Source organism: Schistocerca nitens, chromosome 4, assembly GCF_023898315.1.
Source record: "Schistocerca nitens isolate TAMUIC-IGC-003100 chromosome 4, iqSchNite1.1, whole genome shotgun sequence".
Taxonomy (NCBI): domain Eukaryota; kingdom Metazoa; phylum Arthropoda; class Insecta; order Orthoptera; family Acrididae; genus Schistocerca; species Schistocerca nitens.
Window position 1 is genome coordinate 733899635 of NC_064617.1, and position 23645 is coordinate 733923279.

Sequence of the window (23645 nt, forward strand, 5' to 3'; positions counted from 1 at the left end):
AAGGTGAAAACAGCTGGTGTAAATACAATAGGGGACTAACAACAGGAGAGAAATACATTCACCACCACAGTCTACCATCAGCCATCATGGCAGAAATAAAGCCCATTTTCAGAGATCTGGCTGACAGAAGTCTTCTGATGAAATGTCTTCACGGGTAAACGCAGAACCCCAACGAGTGCTTGAATAGTGTGATATGGCATCGTCTCCCAAAAACAGTGTTTGTCGGAATTAATACACTACATTTTGGTGTGTATGATGCTGTGGCAACCTTCAATCTTGGAAATATAACTAAATGCCAGGTCCTTCAAAAGTTGGGTATGTGTGTTGGTTCCCGTACGGTACGTGCTATGTTCTTTTTAGATCAGCACAGACTAAGGCATGCTGATAATATAATCAAGACATTAGTGAAAAAAGCAAGACAGGTGCAGAGGGGTGCCAAAAGAAGACTTGAAGATGATTATGAAGACTGTGAAGGGGGTATTAGCTACGGATCAGGAATGTTTTAATCTTCTTTCTCCGTTTCCCGTAAGTTTACTTTTTACTTCATCTAGGAACATTATCTCAGGTACTGGTCAACCTAGAAGTCTGAAATTTTTATGACGTAGTGACATAGGTCCCTATTACATACTGAAACAACGATTTTTTAATTACTTGATTTACAAAAGACTTAGGGGTGATAGTCTAGTAAAAAGCGATGGAAAAAATTTACTTAAAAATAAATGTACAATATCTCTGTAAGAAAATACTTTGACAATAAACTGTTGTTTCAGTATTGTTGTAACATATGAATGCACATACAGTAAAATTTTTACCTCTCTGTCTCCAGTAGTTTGTGAGAAAATGTTCCCTATAGTAGGCATATATTAACATTGCGGGGATAGGTGATTCCGTATCCCCTTAAATTATGTCTAATAGGATTGAATTTTAACATGACCTGAATAATATGCATCTCAAAAACATTATACAGTTGTTGCAGGATGTGGGTATAACATATTATACAATAACTTAGAATTACAGGTGTTTCACTGAAAATACTACGTTAAACAAGGAAGAAAGTATATGGGAAATATACTCATGTCATAATGTAGTCTGGTGTAGCCCTGTACCTCACGTAACTCTGGACCACCATGGAGAATAAATTTTTGATACCCCTTAATACATAGTGTTATTGTAGTTTGAAAAGAACTGTCTTTAATCTTTACACAGCTGTATTGCTATTCTTTGCTCCAGATACTGATATGAAGACATTAAAAGATTAAAATTGCATAAAGTGAATTAAAATATTTTCGTTTTCTGGAATTCATTTCAGCTAGCATTATGTAAAGACTAAGAAAATATAGCTACCAATTACTTTTACAGGCTATTGTTCTGGAGATTTGTGAACAATTTTCCTGACATATAACTTCATTAAACATTTACATAATTTGGTTTAAAGTTTAAGACCCAAACCTTAGATAGAGTACGGTTACCTGCTCTGTTGATGGTGCATCTCGAATGTTATCGTTGAGGATTTGGGAAATTTGTCGTATGGCGCTTTTTGTATCATTTCTCGTCTGAAACATTGAAACAAATGAAAATTATTCACTTTTTATACACATTCGATTACACCACAACACATCTGTTTACTTATTTTCAGCTTTTTTCTGTGTTGCAGTAAATATTGGTAACGAATTTCGTACATTTATGCCTATATTCCGTAAAATGTGTGACATTAATTAGAATTGTAACTGCAAAGACAGGAAAGAGAGAAACGAAAAAAAAATACAGTGAGGTGGAAGCAATTCGGATGAAAATACTCTGTAAGAAGCAGGTGTAGCACCGAATAATATCCTGCTAAAGATGATCAACGAGCCCTAAGACGGAGGCGTAATCAGATAGATAAGCACAGTATTTGTAAATAAATACAGAATAATTATCATCAGACTAACTATCGGACATACGAGTTTACGTTAGCAGAAGAGGCTGCAGCATTTAAGGCAGTCACAATATTGATACTCTCCACAGAAACAGAAATGTAGCATAAGGCTTACGGTTAAATTGGTTATCATTGCTTAATAAATGTGCTATTAAGTGTTACACAGCAAGAAATCGAAAGACACTATGAACACCTTGACCCGACGGTTCCAGTATTAGATACCTGTGGAATACGGTAATTAAAATGTTGTTCTTACGTGAACTTAATTCCAGACCAGAAGGAAACCATTTCTAAAGATGAAGCAAAGAGTGAGCATGTGATGGCTAGTGAGTGCATCTAATCTTAGGATCACAACACAGCATACCTGGAGGACTTGTACATGGTACTTATTGCTGTCTTAGATAATACATTTATACCACCCAGCCATAGAAGTTCAACGTACAAACCTAATAATACACGAAATTACAAATTTGTCTTATTGTAATTTTCATAGTCACTTATTGACAGTGTCCGTTAGGTACAAAGTTATATAGATAACACAGTTTACACACACATACGTTACCCTTGTTTCACGATGTAATGTGGTGTTTCAAATAAGGTGGTAGAAACATTGGAGTGCCATTCTGGTGATCACTTGTCTCATCTCGAAGTTTTCCTTTGTCCATGTTCGGTCAATCTCTGCTGTAAAATTCTTGATGTGTAACTTTCCTTTTTTCCTTCAACATCTTTAGTAGACTTTTCCGAAGCGCAGACATTGGTTAGCATCGGGTTTGTCCGTAGGTCTTCAGTGATGAAGGATTACCTCGTGAGCATGTATACGACTCTGGATCGAATTGGACACTCTGATCGCTTTCTTTGTATAGGGGATCCCCTTCACGCTATCTAGTGTCGTTAGGTTTTTCAGTGTGAGACGTTGTCTGCTGATTTCTGTGCCATACGTTAGTGTTAGCGAGATGTTGACCCTTAATATTCTCTAGGCTGTCTCTGGTCTGAGGGAGCTAATGTGTTCTATTTCATGGATAGCCATTGTTGCTTCACTGCTTCCTTTGTTAGATCTTGTGTGAAAAATTCTGCACTTGTTTGTATCGTGACACTTAGAAGTTTGAAATCTGGTACTACTTTTAGTTTTCTCTCTTGTATGGAGATCTCAGCCATCGCAGGCGCTCTGAGCAATATCATTTCTGTTTTGTCACATTTATTTAGAAGTTGAGTTTTTCGACTTAATCTACCATGACGTTTAAAGTTTCTTGTAGGTTTATAATGTCCATTGAGCCGGTTAAAATACCATCTGCATATGCGTATGAGATTGCACCCTCTCTTTTGGGTATGCTTACAGTTTTTTTCTACTCCAAGGATAAGTAACAGAAGACATACTGGCTCTCTCTGAAGTACGCTGTTCGATTGAAGTATCGCTGCTGATCGGGAGAGGTCGACTGAAATCCTTAAAATTAAAGGATTTTAAGTCTGTAGCTGGCATCAGCCAGCAATTTTGTGATTTTTAGTTTACTATTGCCTCACACACTTCATATACAGGTGCACCAACTCACATTAAAAGGACTGCAGTCAAGGAGTTAATGTGCAGTTGTGGGATACTGAAAAATATCACCAGTTACTGTGTATATTATGAGGTACGGTAGTGGAAAATATCAGTGACTCCTGGCCTTTAGAAAAAGAATCACGAGTTTCAATACATTCCCCTTTGAAAATTAAACTTCGGTGGCAACACAAACTGATGTTGCATATCTGTAATGCTTTTTAATCACTTCACTAGATGGAATTACTAGAGTGTTGACACTCAAACCATTTGCTGCAGTTGTTTAGAATGCTGTTTATTGTTTTCCAGGCTGTTAAACGTGCATATGTTGGCATTATTGTTTGCGGAGTATTCAATAAAATCTCATAAAATACACAGTAAATGGTAATATTTTTCAGTTTCTCACAAATTACGCATTAACTCGTAGACTGAAGCCCTTTTAATGTCAGTTGGTGCACCTATATACGAAGTGTGTGCAGAGCAAGGCAGTAATTCGAAAAAGTACAGAAAATGTGAATAATTGGATATTTCTTTGTTACAAGCGTGAGTCCTTCATTTTTTGGTGTCCTAAACGTCTATTTAGAAGACATGAATATTTATGTACAATACTCTCTTAAATTCCTTGCTTCTGTGCTGGGTCTGTGCTACAGTGAGTTCAGACCATTCTTAACCTCCAGCCTTTATCCACTATATCTCAGTAATGTTGTGTTACAAGAGTATTCTGCACTAAACAACTCCTGATAATGAAATGCATTCATTTTAGGTGGAAATAGGTATGTAAATTTTATTTTCATGTACATATTACGTTACCTGAAACTGATAACACAAAATCATGTCTTATTGTAGCGTGTACAGAATTTCTTGGGAAAAATTGCAGAAGAAAACTGCCTGGATGTATGTAAACAGTGTCACAATATTACAGCAAAACATGATCAAGGGCTGATTAATCTTTATGGTGTGAAGTAGAGGTGTCCACGAAATCACGCTCAAAGGATTAATTCTTCCAGCTTTAAATATCATGTACTTAATGGAGCTACAAGCGAGAGAGTGTGTTTCGATGTATTTACAGGAGTTTTTAGCGTCGGTGTGAGGAGAATAAGAAGACTACGAGCACTGAAAATCGCTGTCAGAATACCTGAAGACAAGAGAGGGAGGCATATTTCCCACAGCCTACCAAGAGCAGTGCATGGTTTAGTACGAGATCATATATAATTCTGTTCGTGGAAAGAACGCCATTATGTAGGCGGGCAAAACGATATTACTTAAAGTGCTGAAATCAACATCAAAGCGATACGGAAATTATTGCTTGAGAAACACCTCCAATAAAAAGTAATCTGTTACTTTTACTGGACATCCTTCACGGACAGTTTTAATAACAAATTTGGAAGGACACAAAGAGACGCTAGTTGCACTTCTGAGGAACTAAATGTTCAGCTGAGGTAAATGATACAATGAAGTGCAGAGCCGTGATTCAGCTCCTTCTTCATAGGCAGAGGAGCATACAATTTTACGCTTCTCTTCAACATCAGAAATCGGAAGCAGGTATATTAGAAGACCACACTGTTACTTTGTTGTTCGATTTAATGTAGAACGTCTTCCTACAAAAACGTGCAGTGCAACACGCGTTTTATGTAAGGAAACTTACTTTTAATTTATTTTGCTTACACATTATAAAGACCGGCAAAACCACAGTATACGTCTATCACGAAGATAAAGGCAAGAAAAGTCCATATGAAGTTAGCTCATTTATAAATGATTTATATAAAAGATGTCCCGTGAAAAACGTTGAACTCCAAGCGAGCAGCTAAAATAAGAATCACACCCTCAGCAGATTTGTGTTGTACCTAATTGTTTCTGGGAAATACAAAAATACTCTCTAGTGAGGGGGCACAGTTTTTTGTCCTGTGATTGGGATTTGGGCATTATAAAAAAGAAACTAAGGGAACAGGCCAGAATATCTACTGTGCATGACGTTTGAAATGTGATTCTTACAAGTTGTAATTCTTAAAGGTCCGGCGGTAGATAAATTCCTTCTTGAAGAAATTGGTGCTACTGAGAATTAGTCTCGAGTCATGTGGACGCTGTATTACAGGAATACGTGAATTTCTGAAGAAACTCAGAAGAGTGGCAGACAAGGAAATTTAACTTTCTCTGTCAGCACTTTTTCAACTTTTATTTTTGATAGTATCACACTGAGTTGTATTAGAGCTTTTACGATGATCAATGGACAGTGTTTTTGGGACTCCACCATGGCCCTCTGACTGCACCAGATAAGCTATTTTACTCATCAGGAATGGTTTCAATTAAGTCTAATACAGTAACAGACATGGAAAAATACCAACGTAATCTGCCTGACGAACACATTCATTTCTATGAAGAAATTTTGAAGTCCCCTGTAACGAACGATAGCCAAAACGACGAACAACTGGGGTGCGAAGTATTAATTTCTGTTGTAGAATTGTACATGACTATTGTGAAATGCAGAACTGTATATATTGTATAGTTTTCTTCAAAGATAACGATAATTTGAATAGAAGGGAGTATATGGTTTCAGAATTTTTTAAGGCACCAATTTCATGTTTAACAATTAATAACATTACTTTAAAATTACATTAGAAATCCAGTCTTTCGTCAAAGAACCAGGCTTTCATCATATTACATAAAATGTGAAGGAATACGCTAATAAGTAATAATTTTTAGATTTAAACGGTTTTTATCGATTTCCCACAAATGTATGACAGTTGATTTAAGCCCATTTAAAGTGTAAGATTTTTCCGTTCTATCTCTGGATTGCATTTATGATTCATGTCAACATTTAGATTTCACTTGCGGTTTTCCCTAATTTTTCTTTTGTCTCTGGATTCTTGTCCACAAAGTCAAAGACTTGTGAAGTCTATGAATTCCAAGTGGTTGCAAACAAAGTGCAGTTGCTCGCAGAGTCCCAGTGTGGGCTGTAACTATCGTATGGTGACCAAACTTTGTAGATATACTACGTGCTAATGGAGATCGGTATTTTTTTTTTTTTTTTTTGTCATCAGTCTTCGGACTGGTTTGATGCAGCCCGACGCGTGTTCCTTTCCTGTGTCAACCTCTTCGACTCAGAGCAACATTTGCAGTCTACGTCCTCAGCTGACTGCTGGATGTATGCCAATCTCTGTCTTCCTCTACAGTTTTTGCTTTCTACAGCTCCTCTAGTACCGCGGAAATCACTCCCTGATGTCTTAACATACGTCCTATCACCTTGTTCCTTCTCCTTGTCATTGTTTTCCACATATTCCCATCCTCTCCGATTCTGCGCAGAACCTCCTCATTCCTTACCTCATCAGTCCACCCAATTTTCAACATTCGTCTGTAGCACCACACCTCAAATGCTTCGATTCTCTTCTGCTCCGGTTTTCCCCCAGTCCATGTTTCACTACCGTACAATGCTGTACTCCAGACATACATTCTCAGAAATTTCTTCCTCAAATTAAGGTCGATATTTAACATTAGTAGACTTCTCTTGGGGAGGAATGCCCTTTTTACCATTGCTAGTCTGCTTTCTATGTCCTCCTTGCTCCGTCCACCATTGGTTATTTTACTGCCTATGTAGTAGAATTCCTTAACTTTATATATTTTGTAACCATCAAACCTGATGTAAAGTTTCTCACTGTTCTCACTTCTACTACTTCTCATTATCTTCGTCTTTCTTCGATTTACTCTCAGTCCACACTCTGTAATCATTAGACTATTCATTCAGTTCAGCACGTCATGTAATTCTTCTTCACTTTGATTCAGGATAGCAATGTCATCAGTGAATATTATCATTGATATCCTTTCACCTTGAGTTTTAATTCCACTCCTGGATCTCTCTTTTATTTCTATCATTGCTTCCTCGATGTACAGAGTGAACTGTAGGGGCGAAAGGCTACATCATTGTCTTAAACCCTTTTTAATACGACCACTTCGTTCTTGATCGTCCACTCTTATTATTCCCTCTTGGTTGTTGTACATATTGTATATGACCTGTCTCTCCCTATAGCTTACCCCTACTTTTTTCAGAATCTCGAACAGCTTGCACCATTTTATATTGTCGAACGCTTTTTCCAGGTCGACAAATCCTATGAAAGTGTTTTGATTTTTCTTTAGCCTTGCTTCCATTATTAGCCGTAACGTCAGAATTGCCTCTCTCGTCCCTTTACTTTTCCTAAAGCCAAACTGATCGTCACCTAGCGCATTCTCAATTTTCTTTTCCATTCTTCTGTATATTATTCTTGTAAGCAGCTTCGATGCATGAGATGTTAAGCTGATTGTGCGATAATTCTCGCATTTGTCAGCTCTTGCCGTCTTCGGAATTGTGTGGATGATGCTTTTCCGAAAGTCAGATGGTAAGTCGCCAGACTCATATATTCTACACACCAACGTGAATAGTCGTTTTGTTGCCACTTCCCCCAATGATTTTAGAAATTCTGATGGAATATTATCTATCCTTTCTGCCTTATTTGACCGTAAGTCCTCCAAAGCTCTTTTAAATTCCGATTCTAATACTGGATCCCCTATCTCTTCTAAATCGACTCCTGTTTCTTCTTCTATCACATCAGACAAATCTTCACCCTCATAGAGGCTTTCAATGTATTCTTTCCACCTATCTGCTCTCTCCTCTGCATTTAACAGTGGAATTCCAGTTGCACTCTTAATGTTACCATCGTTGCTTTTAATGTCACCAAAGGTTGTTTTGACTTTCCTGTAGGCTGAGTCTGTCCTTCCGACAATCATATCTTTTTCGATCTCTTCACATTTTTCCTGCAGCCATTACGTCTTAGCTTCCCTGCACTTCCTATTTATTTCATTCCTCAGCGACTTGTATTTCTGTTTTCCTGATTTTCCCGGAACATGTTTGTACTTCCTCCTTTCATCAATCAACTGAAGTATGGTTTCTTCGCAGCTACCTTCTTTGTACCTATGTTTTCCTTCCCAACTTCTGTGATGGCCCTTTTTAGAGATGTCCATTCCTCTTCAACTGTACTGCCTACTGCGCTATTCCTTATTGCTGTATCTATAGTGTTAGAGAACTTCAAACGTATCTCTCCATTCCTTAGTACTTCCGTATCCCTCTTCTTTGCGTATTGATTCTTCCTGACTAATGTCTTGAACTTCAGCCTACTCTTCATCACTACTGTATTGTGATCTGAGTCTATATCTGCTCCTAGGTACGCCTTACAGTCCAGTATCTGATTTCGGAATCTCTGTCTGACCATGACGTAATCTAATTGAAATCTTCCCGTATCTCCCGGCCTTTTCCAAGTATACCTCCTCCTCTTGTGATTCTTGAACAGGGTATTCGCTATTTCTAGCTGAAACTTGTTACAGAACTCAATTAGTCTTTCTCCTCTTTCATTCATTGTCCCAAGCCCATATTCTCCTTTAACCTTTTCTTCTACTCCTTCCCCTACAACGGCATTCCAGTCGCCCATGACTATTAGATTTTCGTCCCCCTTTACATACTGCATTACCCTTTCAATATCCTCATACACTTTCTCCATCTGTTCATCTTCATTTTGCGACGTCGGCATGTATACCTGAACTATCGTTGTCGGTTTTGGTCTGCTGTCCATTCTCATTAGAACAACCCAGTCACTGAACTGTTCAGAGTAACACGCCCTCTGCCCTACCTTCGTATTCATAAGGAGTCCGACTCCTGTTATACCTTTTTTTGCTGCTGTTGATATTACCCTGTATTTCATCTGACCAGAAGTCCTTGTCTTCTTTCCATTTCACTTCACTGACCCCTACTATATCAAGACTGAGCCTTTGCATTTCCCTTTTCAGATTTTCTAGTTCCCTACCACGTTCAAGCTTCTGACATTCCACGCCCCGACTCGTAGAACGTTATCCTTTCGTTGATTATTCAATCTTTTTCTCATGGTAACCTCCCCCTTGGCAGTCCCCTCCCGGAGATCCGAATGGGGGACTATTCCGGAATCTTTTGCCAATGGAGAGATCATCATGACACTTCTTCAATTACAGGCCACATGTCCTCCGGATACACGTTACGTGCTCTCATAGCACTTAAAGACAAAACCATATCGTCCATGGCGTTAATGTTTCAAGGGTAACGCACCAATGTGAATGGTACGCCTTTCCCGAAATGCCACACCAACAAATTTGGTCTCAAAACAGGCTTTTTTGAGAAAAGATAAATTTATATGTTCACATCAGAAGACCTTTACATCTATTTACGACTCGTAAACTTTCTTTCTTGAATTTCGGCTTTTCGGAACAACAATATAAAAACTTGCTTGCAAAATTCTGCTACTTATTGCTCTCATGCCCACGCATTTGTTCTTTTGACCGGACTGAAAGCAGTCGTGGTTCGAATCCGGCAAGCTATCCCTCTGTTCTCCACCCGTTGGTTAGGTGATGAACATCACCACTAAGTTTTATAAAGGTGCTTCATAGTGAAACACTTTTCATTTCCGTCAGCGTAAAATTAATTCACGATATTCTCTGCTGAGATAATGGGGAATGACATGCATGATTTCCACTACCTTAATACGTGTCATGATTGCTGCTATTATGATACGCGTTCCTTAATGCGAACAGTGTGGACAACGACTTTAAAATAAACTCCCGTTCTCTGCCTCTTCAGATAAACATCATCAACGACATCGTGTTATACGTGGATTATCTGAACGTTTTTGTGAAAATGTAGTACGTAAGCTAGAGAAAATAAAAGGGGAAATGGGTGGATTCATGTTAGATACACTGGAAATTAATGATGAGTGGTGGCAAGAAGAACAGGACTACTGGTCAGGTGAGTACGGAGTTATAAACACAAAATAAAATAACTGTACTGTAGAATTAAGTCTATTGATAATGAATAAGAAAATAGGAATATGGGTAAGCTGCTATCAACAGCATAGTGCGTGCGTTACCATAGCAAAAATAGATACGAAACCAACACCCACCGCACCAGTACAAGTTTATACGTGAAATAGCTCCGTAAATGTTGAGGCGGTTGAAAAATTATATGAACGTTCATGGCATATATAACATGTACCAATAAGACAAAATCTAACAAACTTTACGACACAGTAACACATGTTAACTCCATTGATAGACGTTAACGGTGTATCAGTGCACCAGGAGTCGAAATACAAAGACTAACAGAATTAAAGGATCACTTTACCGAAATCCCGTAATTGTCCACCGCGACACATAAGTTTGAAATTTCACTCAAAGGTGCCTACAACCTTCCTTTGCAATGGTGCAGAAACATGGTGCCCTGCGACGTCACCCTCGGGCACTGCCATGCTTCAAGCAGCAAAGTGTCGACACATGCGGAAAGAAGGCTGCAGCTCAGAAGTTCTTGTGAGCTGTAAGGTCGCTTAAGGATGTCACAATGTCACCAAATGTCCCCCGCAATTCTGTCCAGCCCCACCGTGGACGTCTCACACGATAACTAGGTCGTCATATCACCTCTTACCCACATTTCATCCTTTCTCTTGGCGTCTGTGGGATGGCGGTCAAACCCGCGACACACGGTGGTCAAATCACGCTGTATTCTGTCAATGAAATCACACCCCTGGGGGAGGGGGGAGGGGGAGTTAATTCCCACATATTTCACTGTCAAAAACGTCATTTCTATGTACGATTTCAGAATGTTCTTGACACCCTTTGTCACTTGTAGCACCGCCGAACGTTTCAAGCCTCCTATAAGCACATTGAAGGGCTGCATCGTCATTGAATGCGACTAAACAGCTGTGGAGTGCAACGAGACCACAAGGTTTGCTCCCGTCTACAGACTGGAAGAACTAGGAACCGTTTAAAACCATTCGACGAAATTTGAACGTGATCCGAAATACTCCCTCCTGTGGCGTGACCGCACGGAGTGGAACATTTACAAGTGTGAATGAGACGGCACAGGGTCCGTCTAAGACCCCGCAGTTCGGCAATACTTTCGGTGCCACCCACGAAACTTCAGTGAGCGCGTTATAAATGTACCTGTCATAAATGTCGACAGAATTCCAACCTGGAACCTACTCTAGCGCCTGAGCGTTAGGAATACCTTCCACACCCTTCCGGAGCGATCTGCCTAGCTTCAGGCACCACTTCAGCCAAGAAGCTGAATTGGTGTCGGAATTTCTGACATGTATGTTTGTTTATAATGTGCTTAGTAAAGTTGCTTGAGTAGCACGTAGGATATTGGGGAACTGGGGAGGAGGCGGCGGTGGTGGTTTGGAGATACACTTTGCTGTTTGATCCACGCATATGTTAAATTACCCACCCACGTGATGACGCCATAGGAGGGCGGAAAACAGAAGTGTTGAAGAAGCATAAGTACCCTTTAATGTTCCTGATGATGTTCAAATTTCGCCCAATGGTTCTGGACAGTCCTTAGTGGTTCAGCCTGTAACATCATAGATTAAGGGTCGACCTGCGACAGCAATCGCACAACTTACGTACGGGCCGCTACACGCCGCCGCGAGCGCTTAAGAGATGCCGCCACGAGCGCAACCGTATATATAAGGGTCGACGGAGTTCGGCCAGCTCTCATTTTGTTTGGCATCTCATTTTTGTCTATTCTCTTATTTCTTAGTTGCTTAGCTCTTATTCGTTTATGGCTCATATTATTGTGGTCTCTTTCAGCCATTCTGATTGTTTTGATTTACTCTCAATTCACAAGTGCTCATTTTGGCATTTCACGTTTGCATATTTCTCATTTTGCTAATAATACGCTCCTTAGCTTTTTACAGTTAAATTGTTTAACATAGTCTCATGTACTGTTTGTACCTTTCAGCCTGCTCATATTGTAAGTAGGCTGTTTAGTTTTTATATTGGTAATGCCAAGTAGCGCTCTGTATGAAAATCACTGGCTGTGCTGTGTGCAGTCGGTGGCTAGTTTGCATTGTTATCGGCCATTGTAGCGTTGGGCAGTTGGCTGTTAACAGTGCGTAGCATTGTGCAGTTGGAGGTGAGCCACCAGCAGTGGTGGATGTGGGGAGAGAGAATGCGGAGTTTTGAAATTTGTAAGACTGGATGTCATGAACTGCTATATATATTACGACTATTAAGGTACATGTTGTTCTCTATTAAAATCCTTCATTTGCTAACTATGCCTATCAGTAGTTAGTGCCTTCCGTAGTTTGAATCTTTTATTTAGCTGGCAGTAGTGGCGCTCGCTGTATTACAGTAGTTCGAGTAACTAAGATTTTTGTGGAAGTAAGTGATTTGTAAATGGTATAGGTTAATGTTAGTCAGGGCCATTCTTTTGTAGGGATTATTGAAAGTCAGATTGCGTTGCGCTAAAAAATATTGTGTGTCAGTTTAAGCACAGTCTTAATTAATTTTTCTAAGGGGACGTTTCATATGGCGACCCTGCCAGGATTCGAACCTGGAATCTTCTGATTTTTTCTTGTAGTTTATGTAATTAGTTTAGATTATGTTTATTGCCAGTGCGTAATAGTAGAGAGGATCTCCTTTGTAGTTGCAGTCTTTCATTGTTGTACAGTAAAACAGGTGTGGCACGCATTTAAATTTACACCAAGTATTTCGCAGCTGCGCTTGCAATTAACTAGATATTATTTTCAGCGCTATGTTAATGTGTTCTCTTATTTTTGCTCTTCAAATTGTGCTTTTCTGTGTTATCGTGTGAAATATTGTGACAATAATGGCGTGTGAAAAACGTAACAATAGGCTCCAAAGTAAACTGAGAAATAATAGTGACGACGAGCGTAGCTTACCAGCACCACTGAGTAATGAATTAACAGACATTCAAAGTAGTAATCTGGTAACTGTGCATAGGGAAATGGAGGGGGCGTCAAATAATGGTGTAGACAGTGAAACAGGTAGTGAACAGGGAAGCATTATCGAACGATCGGTCGGCAACAGCTCGCCTCAGGAATTGGGAATGACAGAACACAATATTGCAAATACTGTATACTCAGGTTTTGGGTTCTCACCGTTTTCTCAAATGAGTCATGACACATTTTCCGCTTGTCAAAATGTGAATGTTTCCGGTGAAAATTCACTGCCGAAAAGCATAGAGGAACAGATTCCAGACACAAATACATTATTATTGCAATTAATGCAACAAATGAAACAAAATCAGAGACAAACACAGCAAAAGTTAGACACAGTGGAACAAAATCTTAAAAAGTTAGACACAATGGAACAAAATCTTCGAAAGTTAGACACGATGGAAGAAAATCTTGGAAAGATAGATACCACACTTGAACAAACACGTGAAGGTTTAATTGCTGAGTTACTTAAAATCGAATCAAAATGTCAAAAAGTCTGTAATGACGTAAAAACACAAATTTGTGATCATTTCCAACCTATTTTTTCGCGTCATGAAAATGCATTACAGAATCACGAAGCAGCCATAAAAGAACTGCAAACTATTGATCATGAAAATCACGACACCTTGCAAGCTAAAATTGACTCACTTGCATCTACCGATTCGGTTACGCAACTTGCATAAACTCAGGAAAACTTAAAGGACACAGTAGATACGATTTCAACACAAATGGACACTCTGAAACTTGGTTCAGAAAAACACACAGAGGAAATAATTTCACTATCGGATAAAGTAGCCAAACTTTCAGATCATTTCACTAACTTATCTCCAATGGTAGATGATGATCTGAATGACACAAGACCTGTAGTCTTCACTGACACTGAAGAGTATGAACAAATTAGAAAATTCAAACAAAATCAAAATCAAATCAATACACAGTACAAAAGAGAAATCCGGGATGTACAAGATCAGTTGGCACAAGTAATACAAAAATTACATATTTCAGAGGACACTCGCGCTCCAGTACGGGAAGAGGGACATAGAAATAAGGAACAACCACAAAATAATAACACAGGACCCTTCGGAAATTATGAAAGAAATTGGCAAGGTGCATCGAATTTTGAAATGGAACCGCCGAAACGACGTAACAATGACCGACATGCGTCTCGCCGACACGATGATTTTGACTATAAGCTGTTCATTACTACACACATATTCAAAACATTTAGGAATTCTGGCAACGACATTCATCCACAAGCGTGGCTTCATCAATTCTCTCATTGTTTTCCTCCCAACTGGTCATTAGAGCACAGATTAGAATTTATGTGTGGCTATTTAGAGAATGAACCAGCTGTAAGAATGCGATCGGTCATTCACGATTGCTACAGTGAAGGAGAATTGTATCATGCTTTCCTCTCAGCATATTGGTCTCAAGCTACACAAGACCGAGTAAAACATAGCATCATAATGATGAAACATTTCGAACAATCTGAATTTTCCAGTCTTGTGAAATATTTTGAAGACATGTTGCACAAGAATCAGTACCTGTCAAACCCATACAGCCCCTCAGAACTCATCCGCATTTGCTTAATCAAATTACCTGAACATTTGCGACATATTATTTTGGCAGGACGTTGCAAAGACGACATTGAAGCTTTTCAGGGACTCTTACAAGAATTAGAAATTGACACAGACAGTCGCGGGATGCGAAAACAGCAAAACAATCACTACAGGTCACATCCGTCACAATTCCGTGACGACAGAAACAATAACTGGACACGACAAGTCGATTCTTACAACGCAAATCGTGACCAAAACAGACACCACCCATATGACAACCACTGGCAGAGTAATAATAGTTACAGAGAAAGATCGCATTTCCGTAGTAATGAATATGACAGAGATTACCATAGAAACTTGACAATATGGGAACAAAAACAATTATTATCAAGGGAGACAGAATAACTTCAGACGCAACAGTTCAGCGCGCAGTTACGATTCAGGAAGAAATTCCCCACCACGTGACCGGCAAGAAACAAACTATGTAAACTACCGGCAAAACGACAGACCTGAATTCCATCAGAACTGGCGGGATTCAAACAGAGCAGGGCACTCTCGACAAGGTGAATTTGTAGAAGTTAGGTCTCCTAATCCCAATAACGACGCACGCCAACAAAGAGAGAGACAATGACTCGCACCGCAGGCAGCCACGTGCGCCGGCTGGCTCAGAGAAAAATTACATAGACGCTAACCTTGAGAAAAATTTTAGCATTCTTTACCGATGTACCATATACCACATGATAATTCCACTGAAGCTGAAACTCTGCGTACTAGGAAGAGTAAAGGTTTACACCACATTTCACATGTAAAACCGTTTATTGAGAGATAATCTGCTTTTTAACTTAGTCTTTGCCATAAAACCTTTCACTTCACGCTACTAGTAAAACTTGTCACACTGAGAAACTGTTAACATGCAACAATGTTTGTAGTTAACTATCCAGTCTAGAACCAAGAGAACTTATTTAAACAGAAATTACGAATGCATTGTTATAGTGAACAGACGACCCAGTGTTATTTGTACATTCTTGCTTGTTTCTAGCACGATTACGTAACGACTGTCATGCTTACATACTTAGAACATGTACCGGTACTGCTAATGAGATTTTAATGCAACATTTTGGTATACTTGAAAATACATTCTGGATTTAAAGTACTTTCTGAGAGATATCGGATGACACAGTGGTTAGTTTATTTGACAGCTACACGATTATATCACGACGCTACTAGTGATTGACACAATTTATATTATTGCTTTTGTGCTGTATCTGTTTTACATCTCCACAGTTTTTCTGTATTATTCTGGAAAGTAAAACATGTTTTAGTAGTAACTTTTGTGGTATAGCTACAATGAGACAGCCTTTTTCGTAGCACAACAATACGTTACATTATAGTACTTTCTTGATCACGGTAAGGTACGTAATAACTACGATATCTATAAGCAAAGCATTTCACTTTCGTTTATGATGAGGTAAGTACATTGACTTCAGCAGAACTTTGCTTACAGTGGACGATAACTACGACAGTTCCACAGAATTATCTTACAGCAAGACGTACATTTAGCGCTACAGGACACGCATTTGAGTGATTAATTTTGTACTTAAACATTTATTTTTTAAGATTTTTGAATTACAATGATACAAAAGTTTACTGTGATACATTTCATTCCATTGCTGTAATCTGTAACACCTGAGGGTTGGTTGGTTGGTTTTTGGGGAAGGAGACCAGACAGCGTGGTCATCGGTCTCATCGGATTAGGGAAGGATGGGGAAGGAAGTCGGCCGTGCCCTTTCAGAGGAACCATCCCGGCATTTGCCTGGAGTGATTTAGGGAAATCACGGAAAACCTAAATCAGGATGGCCGGACGCGGGATTGAACCGTCGTCCTCCCGAATGCGAGTCCAGTGTCCACCTGAGGGTATAATTACATTAATCCTCAGGGGGGTACACGCTTACTTTGTGTATCATGTGTTTGGCAAGCACAAGGAGCCCTAACTAATACGGTATTTGCTTACACAACTTTACACATCGGTACCATATTTCTCTTACACGGCTATCTGATCATTTAACTGAGAGAGACAAACTTTTTTACTATGGCAGTGACAGATGTTTACGTAATTACACTGTTGGATAACTTCACACATACGAAATTGTATTTTGTCTGTACTTTGTGAACTGTTCATATTTTTTCGTGCCCATTGTGATATTATGAGAGCTTTGAATGACGTATTTGGTATGGGATCATGATTTTTAAAGTACGTTTGAGGTAGATGACACTATTGAAATGAGCAGAGAATTTTTTTTAGGTTTTGACATTATTGCAGAAAGCTACGACGTTTTTGAGATTTGACAGGTGTTTTGATGTTATTTTTACGACGACGATGTGTATTATGCTGTTGAGGTATGTTTATGATCAATAAGCTGATGTTATATGAAGAATTTGATTATGCTATGTATTTGTTAAGATGAAATATTGAAGAAGCGTCGACGAATATGTATATGTATAATAAGGTAAGGAGTAATGAATAGTGGTTAGGGACTCTGACTTGTGAAAAAGGATGTTGGAAACCAAGAATCGTACTTTAAGGGTTATGAAATGTGTGTAAATGCGTGAATGTATCACAATGCCAGCGAAAATTTTTTGGACACTGTTATATTCATAAGATTTTGTTTCTACACATATGCAACGCAAATTCTCGATCCGTGAAATTTTGTATATGAGACTGCCACTGTAGTGCAAACTGGTGTTATAAATATTTCGGTAAGAAAGTTAAGTGACCTTCACGTAATGCGTCGTGGGCACGATGCATTACATGGGCAGCTGCGCAACAGTCACCTGGAAAAAAACCATTAGTGTTTGCCTTTCAGAGGCACAGGTGGAGAAAAGAAGGAGGCCATTATCCTCGCTATTGACATTCCATTGTAGAAAGCATCGCAAATACGACACGCTCATTATTTGGAAACATATCGTACTTTGTGCTAATTACTGATATGCTTATGAATTGATGGGAAATATTCTTACATCTACAAACCTGATTATGACAAGTGTCTTTCTACGAGAGTTGCGAGCTACTGACTTACGAAATGCCACATAGCTATTAAATGATGTTTTTACGCTTTGGTTTGCGTAGTTGCTTATTTCATTTGATATCTGGTTTCCAGCTGTCTTGCAGCATTGGTTTCATAAAATAAAATTAAATGCATTTGCTAATGTGAACACTTTCTGTCAACAGATCTATTAAATAATTATTTTATGATCCACATTCTTCGAAAAAGGAGCTCTTGGAATGGAAAGAACAATAAGAAGGGATTAATAACAGTAACTGCATATATAATTTTCTTTTCAAGTACTTGGTAATTTTTTGTAGAATTAGTTTTTGTGGTGCGCCACTTTAATTACATAGACATTACGATGTAAATATACATTTCCCTTGTCTGCATTGTTGTCTTTAGTGTAATATTTTTTTCTGCTTAAGCTATGTCATGTTTAGATTAAGTTATTGCATTTGCTGCTGCTGTTTGCCAGGCATAGTGCTACTAAATTTCACTTTGTATTACTCTGTTAAGCTGGTTTTACTACTGATTTATTTTTCTTGTCGCTGCACATTGGCTCATATTAGTTGTAATGTTGCATTGCTCGGTAATTTAGATTTACTGAAGCTTGCTTTGACAATTTCCATTTTTTTTTTCATTGCTGTTTGTATTAATTGTTTTATGCTGCTGCATTGCCGCGTCCATTCGTTTAGCATCTGAGCTCAGTAGATTTAAGTTAGCTCAAGATGGGGTAGACTATATAAGAGAATGAGCTGCGATGAATTTGAAGAAATGCACTGAGAGGTTATACGAGAAAAGTACAGAAAGCAGGTATAGATAAGACTTTTTGGAAATAATGAAGAACGAAGGGAGATCTCCGAGAAGTAAAGAAAGTTTTGTTTGCAAAATACTGCAGTAAAACAAACCCTGTCCTTTCCTTGTGTTATCCACTATGTGTTTGTGTACCCTTGTGCATTTATGTTCTTCCTGTCTTTATATGTTTATCTGATAAGACTTATGTTGTAGAATTTTTCTAATACTCAGCTACATGAACTATGATGACGAATACTGTTATCCTAAAATATAATTTGCATTAATGATATGTTATTTACTTTGTACAGATGTTAGACATTATTAATTCTGTTTTGTTTTAATGCTCCTGTGTGAAGTTGGTGTTTCAATAATTATTCTGATCTTTTATGTATTTACTTATGTCATAATTCCTGTAACCCTGATGTATATGTCTATTTCTATTCTTTTGTGAAGCCTGTATTACTACAAATGTTATCTGTATTATTATGTTTTTAATGATGTATTTTGTACCTTTGTTATTGTATTCTTATGTTATAAAATTGTAATTGATACCAGTTCATCAAATTAAGTAACTTGTAAGTTACATTTCACTGCACACGTTTCTGTTGGTCATAGTATATGGACAATATGTGTGAAGTAGGGACTGATATTGTTTGCACGTGTGTTAATAATTCAGCAAGGGACTGGATGACAGCATTGCTGGTTCTAAGGACAATTCCAAAAACTTTGTGAGTGCACAAGTGGTGGTTATGGACTTGCTATATTCTCTGCAAGACTCTTCGATGATTGTGCACCTGCACAGTCGCAACGGATGGCTACTAGCCATCTCTACAAGGACTACAGTGGGGCTGCATCTTTGATGGGCCACCAATACCATTATTTCTACAAGGACTGCAGTGGGTCTGCACCTCTGGTGGCCCACCAATACCATAATCTCTACCAGGACTACAGTGGGTCTGCTCTGTGATGACCTACCTACCAGTATTCTTCAAAACTTCGAATGGCTCTGCTGTGGGTTTACTCTGTTGTGGCCCATTACCTGTCTGCATGTCAAGAGTCAGCACTGTCTTTCCGTTGGAAGGACAACACTACTTCTTCAAGACTGCATGGAAATCCACTACTTCCGTGTGCATTTTCTTTTACTGCTCAGACATTGAGAAAAACACTGCAGTTTTACTGTGATGAACGATCAGGACTGTCTTTATGGACTGTGAGCAAATTTTAGCTTTTGACCAACATTGTATCAATAAGTGTGTGCATTTGATATCTTTGTTATTGTAATTATGAAAAATTTCTTCAAATCTGTATTGGCCACAGCCCAAAACAATTTGTAAACTTTTTGTGGGGAGCATGGGGGCTATGTAAATAGGCTGTTTAGTTTTTATATTGGTAACGCCACGTAGCGCTCTGTATGAAAATCACTGGCTGTGCTGTGTGCAGTCTGTGGCTAGTTTGCATTGTTGTCGGCCATTGTAGCGTTGGGCAGTTGGCTGTTAACAGCGCGTAGCATTGCGCAGTTGGAGGTGAGCCGCCAGCAGTGGTGGATGTGGGGAGAGAGAATGCGGAGTTTTGAAATTTGTAAGACTGGATGTCATGAACTGCTATATATATTACGACTATTAAGGTACATGTTGTTCTCTATTAAAATCCTTCATTTGCTAACTATGCCTATCAGTAGTTAGTGCCTTCCGTAGTTTGAATCTTTTATTTAGCTGGCAGTAGTGGCGCTCGCTGTATTACAGTAGTTCGAGTAACTAAGATTTTTGTGGAAGTAAGTGATTTGTAAATGGTATAGGTTAATGTTAGTCAGGGCCATTCTTTTGTAGGGATTATTGAAAGTCAGATTGCGTTGCGCTAAAAAATATTGTGTGTCAGTTTAAGCACAGTCTTAATTAATTTTTCTAAGGGGACGTTTCAATATTTTGATGTTCTTTAAATACTGTAGCCGGCCGTGGTGGCCGAGTGGTTCTAGGCGCTCAGTCCGGAACCGCGCGACTGCTACGGTCGCAGGTTCGAATCCTGCCTCGGGCATGGCTGTGTGTGATGTCCTTAGGTTCGTTAGGTATAATTAGTTTTAAGTTCTAGGGGACTGATGACCATAGAAGTTAAGTCCCATAGTGCTCAGAGCCATTTGAGCCATTTTTTAAATACTGTAATAATTATCGGAAGAATTTCTTCCCTTAAACTTGTGTAAAGTATTTTCGATTTAGGATTTGTTCTGTGACACAGGTGGAAGGTTTTAATATAAATTATATACGAAACTGTGCTTTAAGAGGAATTTATTTTTTCAGTTTGTACTACATCAGACGACGATTTTGTGATATGAGGGAGGAATTTGAGGGACAAACCCATGCAAATAGTCTTAAGTGATCCCGTTTAAAAATAAAAATTTGTGTGACACTGAAAGACGTGACACTGTTGGCACCGAAAATTTTTATACGTCACAAGTCCTTTACAATCACGTCGCACACCCAGGTGGTGAGGTCACGTTCAATGGCGATGTAGCCGCACAGGCTCCCTAGAGAACTGTTGAAATGTCCGAGAGTGTCAGCAGTGTCAAAGGATGCCGGGAACACTTTCTGTTGATCATCGCACTGCACTTTGTTGTTTTCCACCACGAAATGTGTGCGAATCAACGCCTCAGGGAGAGGAGTCATGTCCTTGACGGCCTTTATGCCACTCCAGATGCGTATTCGTGTCGATTCTGAACGGCGGTGCGACGGTGTGTCTGAAATGTTTTCCTCGGCCCCCCCCATAAGAAAACCACGTGATTTCGACGCTGGGTATCGCGGTTTTGATCTCCATCGCAGAGACATCAAAAGAGGTGGTGATATGTGGGTAAGAGGGGCTGCGACGAGCTTTTCATAGCGTGACACGTCCCCGGTGGCACAGTGCAGAATTGTGACATAATTTGGTGCCAATGTCATATCATTAACTCACCTTATAGCTCGAATGAACTACTGAGATATGGCTTCCTTCTTCCTCGTGTGTCGACAGGTCGCTGTTTGAAGCGTCCGCGAGCCAGAGGGCGACGTCGCAGGGCACCACGCTTCTGCACCATTATACAGACGAAGGTGGTAGGTACCTTCGAGAGAAATTCCGCAGTATTGCGTCGCAATGGGAGGCGATTGTGGGGTTTTGAAAAAGTGGTCGCTTAATTCCGTTGCGCCGTATAGTTTGATCATAGAACATTACTACAGACTTTAACCTGTGACTAGATATTAATCAATTAAAATATCGCGATATTCTACCAACATCTGTTGTGTCATGAAAAGTTGTGAACTCACCTCTCTGAGAACCCTGAAGAATGTAAAGAGCAATCGAGGCAGCTGGAACAGTGCGACCTGTCGCCGTGGTCGCGTAGAGCTCTGCTGGGACTCCTGCAACAGTGACACAAAACCTCTAAATGCTAAAGTACATGTCAAGTACACGGCACTGTCAATGAATTGGCACAAAACGGCACTTTCCTGTAACAGACGATTCTCCTTGAGTGCTAAACAGTATACTAAGCCAAAAAGTAACTGTAGGAAAATGCGACTTCTTGAATGCGATTACTTAGCTGTAGGAATAACAAATACGGGAGCAATGACTAATTAACTCTATATAATGGATCACAGCGAGAGTTGACACCCATACAATATTCTTTGATGAATACTACGTACAATGAAAGGGACGGGCCAGGCTAACTCGGTAAATATTTCCTGCTCGTCAGCGGGGTAGTTACATCGGGTAGAACGAGTTTTCTGTTGTTTAGGCCACGTGAACAACACTAAGGGTATTCATTTTATGACCACATTGGATAAAACACATTTTGGAACAACGAAAACGATTTATTTTAGCAACATTTGCACTTAAAATCATTGACAAAGTTGGCGAGACACACGTCAGTGAGTTGACGTATTTTGCAGATTTTCATTCGATAACGTAGTAGAGACTAATTTCTGAGGTAGCCCATCTTTAAGAAATAAAGTTTTCGTTGCTCAAAACCGTTCTCAAAGGAAAACATGTGGTGCTTATTCCAATCATCTTGTAGGTCTGAGATTTTTTTTAATTTTCTTTTTATTTTTTTTATTTGGCCTTTGAGTGTGTACTCAATTTATCCATCGGCAACACATAGTGACAATGTACACATAATTGAATAAACAAATACAGAAATACATATTTACAAGAATAAAAAGCTTAACTGTTACAGGTTTGTACATAATGTTTTAAAAATTGAATTGAATTGAATTGGAAAATAATTAAAAGTGCCTTGGCTTACAATTCACACCAATTCTAAGAAAGGAAGTCTTCATTGTTAAATAACGTGCTGTAACAATAATATGTAGTACTCACACAAGATCATCTATCAAACATCTGTTTAAGGAGTTGTCCATTCTGACTTTTGCTTCACAGTATACTTATTCCCATATGAAATTTGTTCTAAACAATCATATTCCATTTCAGTTTAAAAGAAACAATGACTTTCATAATTACAGTACGACAAAGTAATGGTATCAGTTACTCCACATTAAGGTTATCCTTAATACAAAAAAAGAGTGCACAATAGTGAAACCAACATTTTTGATCAATTATCCAGCGATAAAATGTGTCTGACAGACAGCAAAATTAAATTTCAAAAACTGAAAAAGTTTCTCCTTGACAACTCGTACTACTCAGGAAAAAATATTCTGTAATTATTATGTGTGAAAAGTGGTGGGTAGGAAGTAGGAATTACTAGTTCACATCGGTATGTTAAAAAAAATGAAAATGTATGAAAAGCGTATACATTCAGAACGTCGCTATGTTTACAAGTTAATTTGTGATGTGAATGTAAAATGACTCCTTCCACATCATTACGAATTATCGTGCAAGTGGTCGATGGAGCATGAAAAACACAAAGTTAACTCTGTATCGAACGACAGACTGCAGCAGAAATTTTCCACCGTCATATTTAACAATCGGCTGATTCATTAGTCTTTCACTTTGTTCTCTTCTTAAAATACGCATAGAAAACTTAATGTTGATGAAACAAGT

The 23645-nt window shown here is 38.9% G+C and overlaps 1 protein-coding gene across 5 annotated transcripts in view; it reads right to left on the minus strand.

Moving 5' to 3' along the window:
- The window catches only part of LOC126251578 (uncharacterized), a 111087-nt gene that overhangs the window by 48815 nt on the left and 38627 nt on the right, over positions 1-23645 (minus strand). For all 5 annotated transcript variants that reach the window (XR_007545759.1, XM_049952109.1, XM_049952106.1 and 2 more), the window contains 2 exons: positions 21917-22009; positions 1470-1553 (listed from right to left, as the gene is read on the minus strand). Coding sequence is in view for 4 of the 5 variants with exons in the window: in XM_049952109.1 (XP_049808066.1) it covers positions 1470-1553; positions 21917-22009 (177 nt within the window). In the remaining variant the exon portion in view is untranslated. The remainder of the gene's footprint in view (positions 1-1469; positions 1554-21916; positions 22010-23645) is intronic.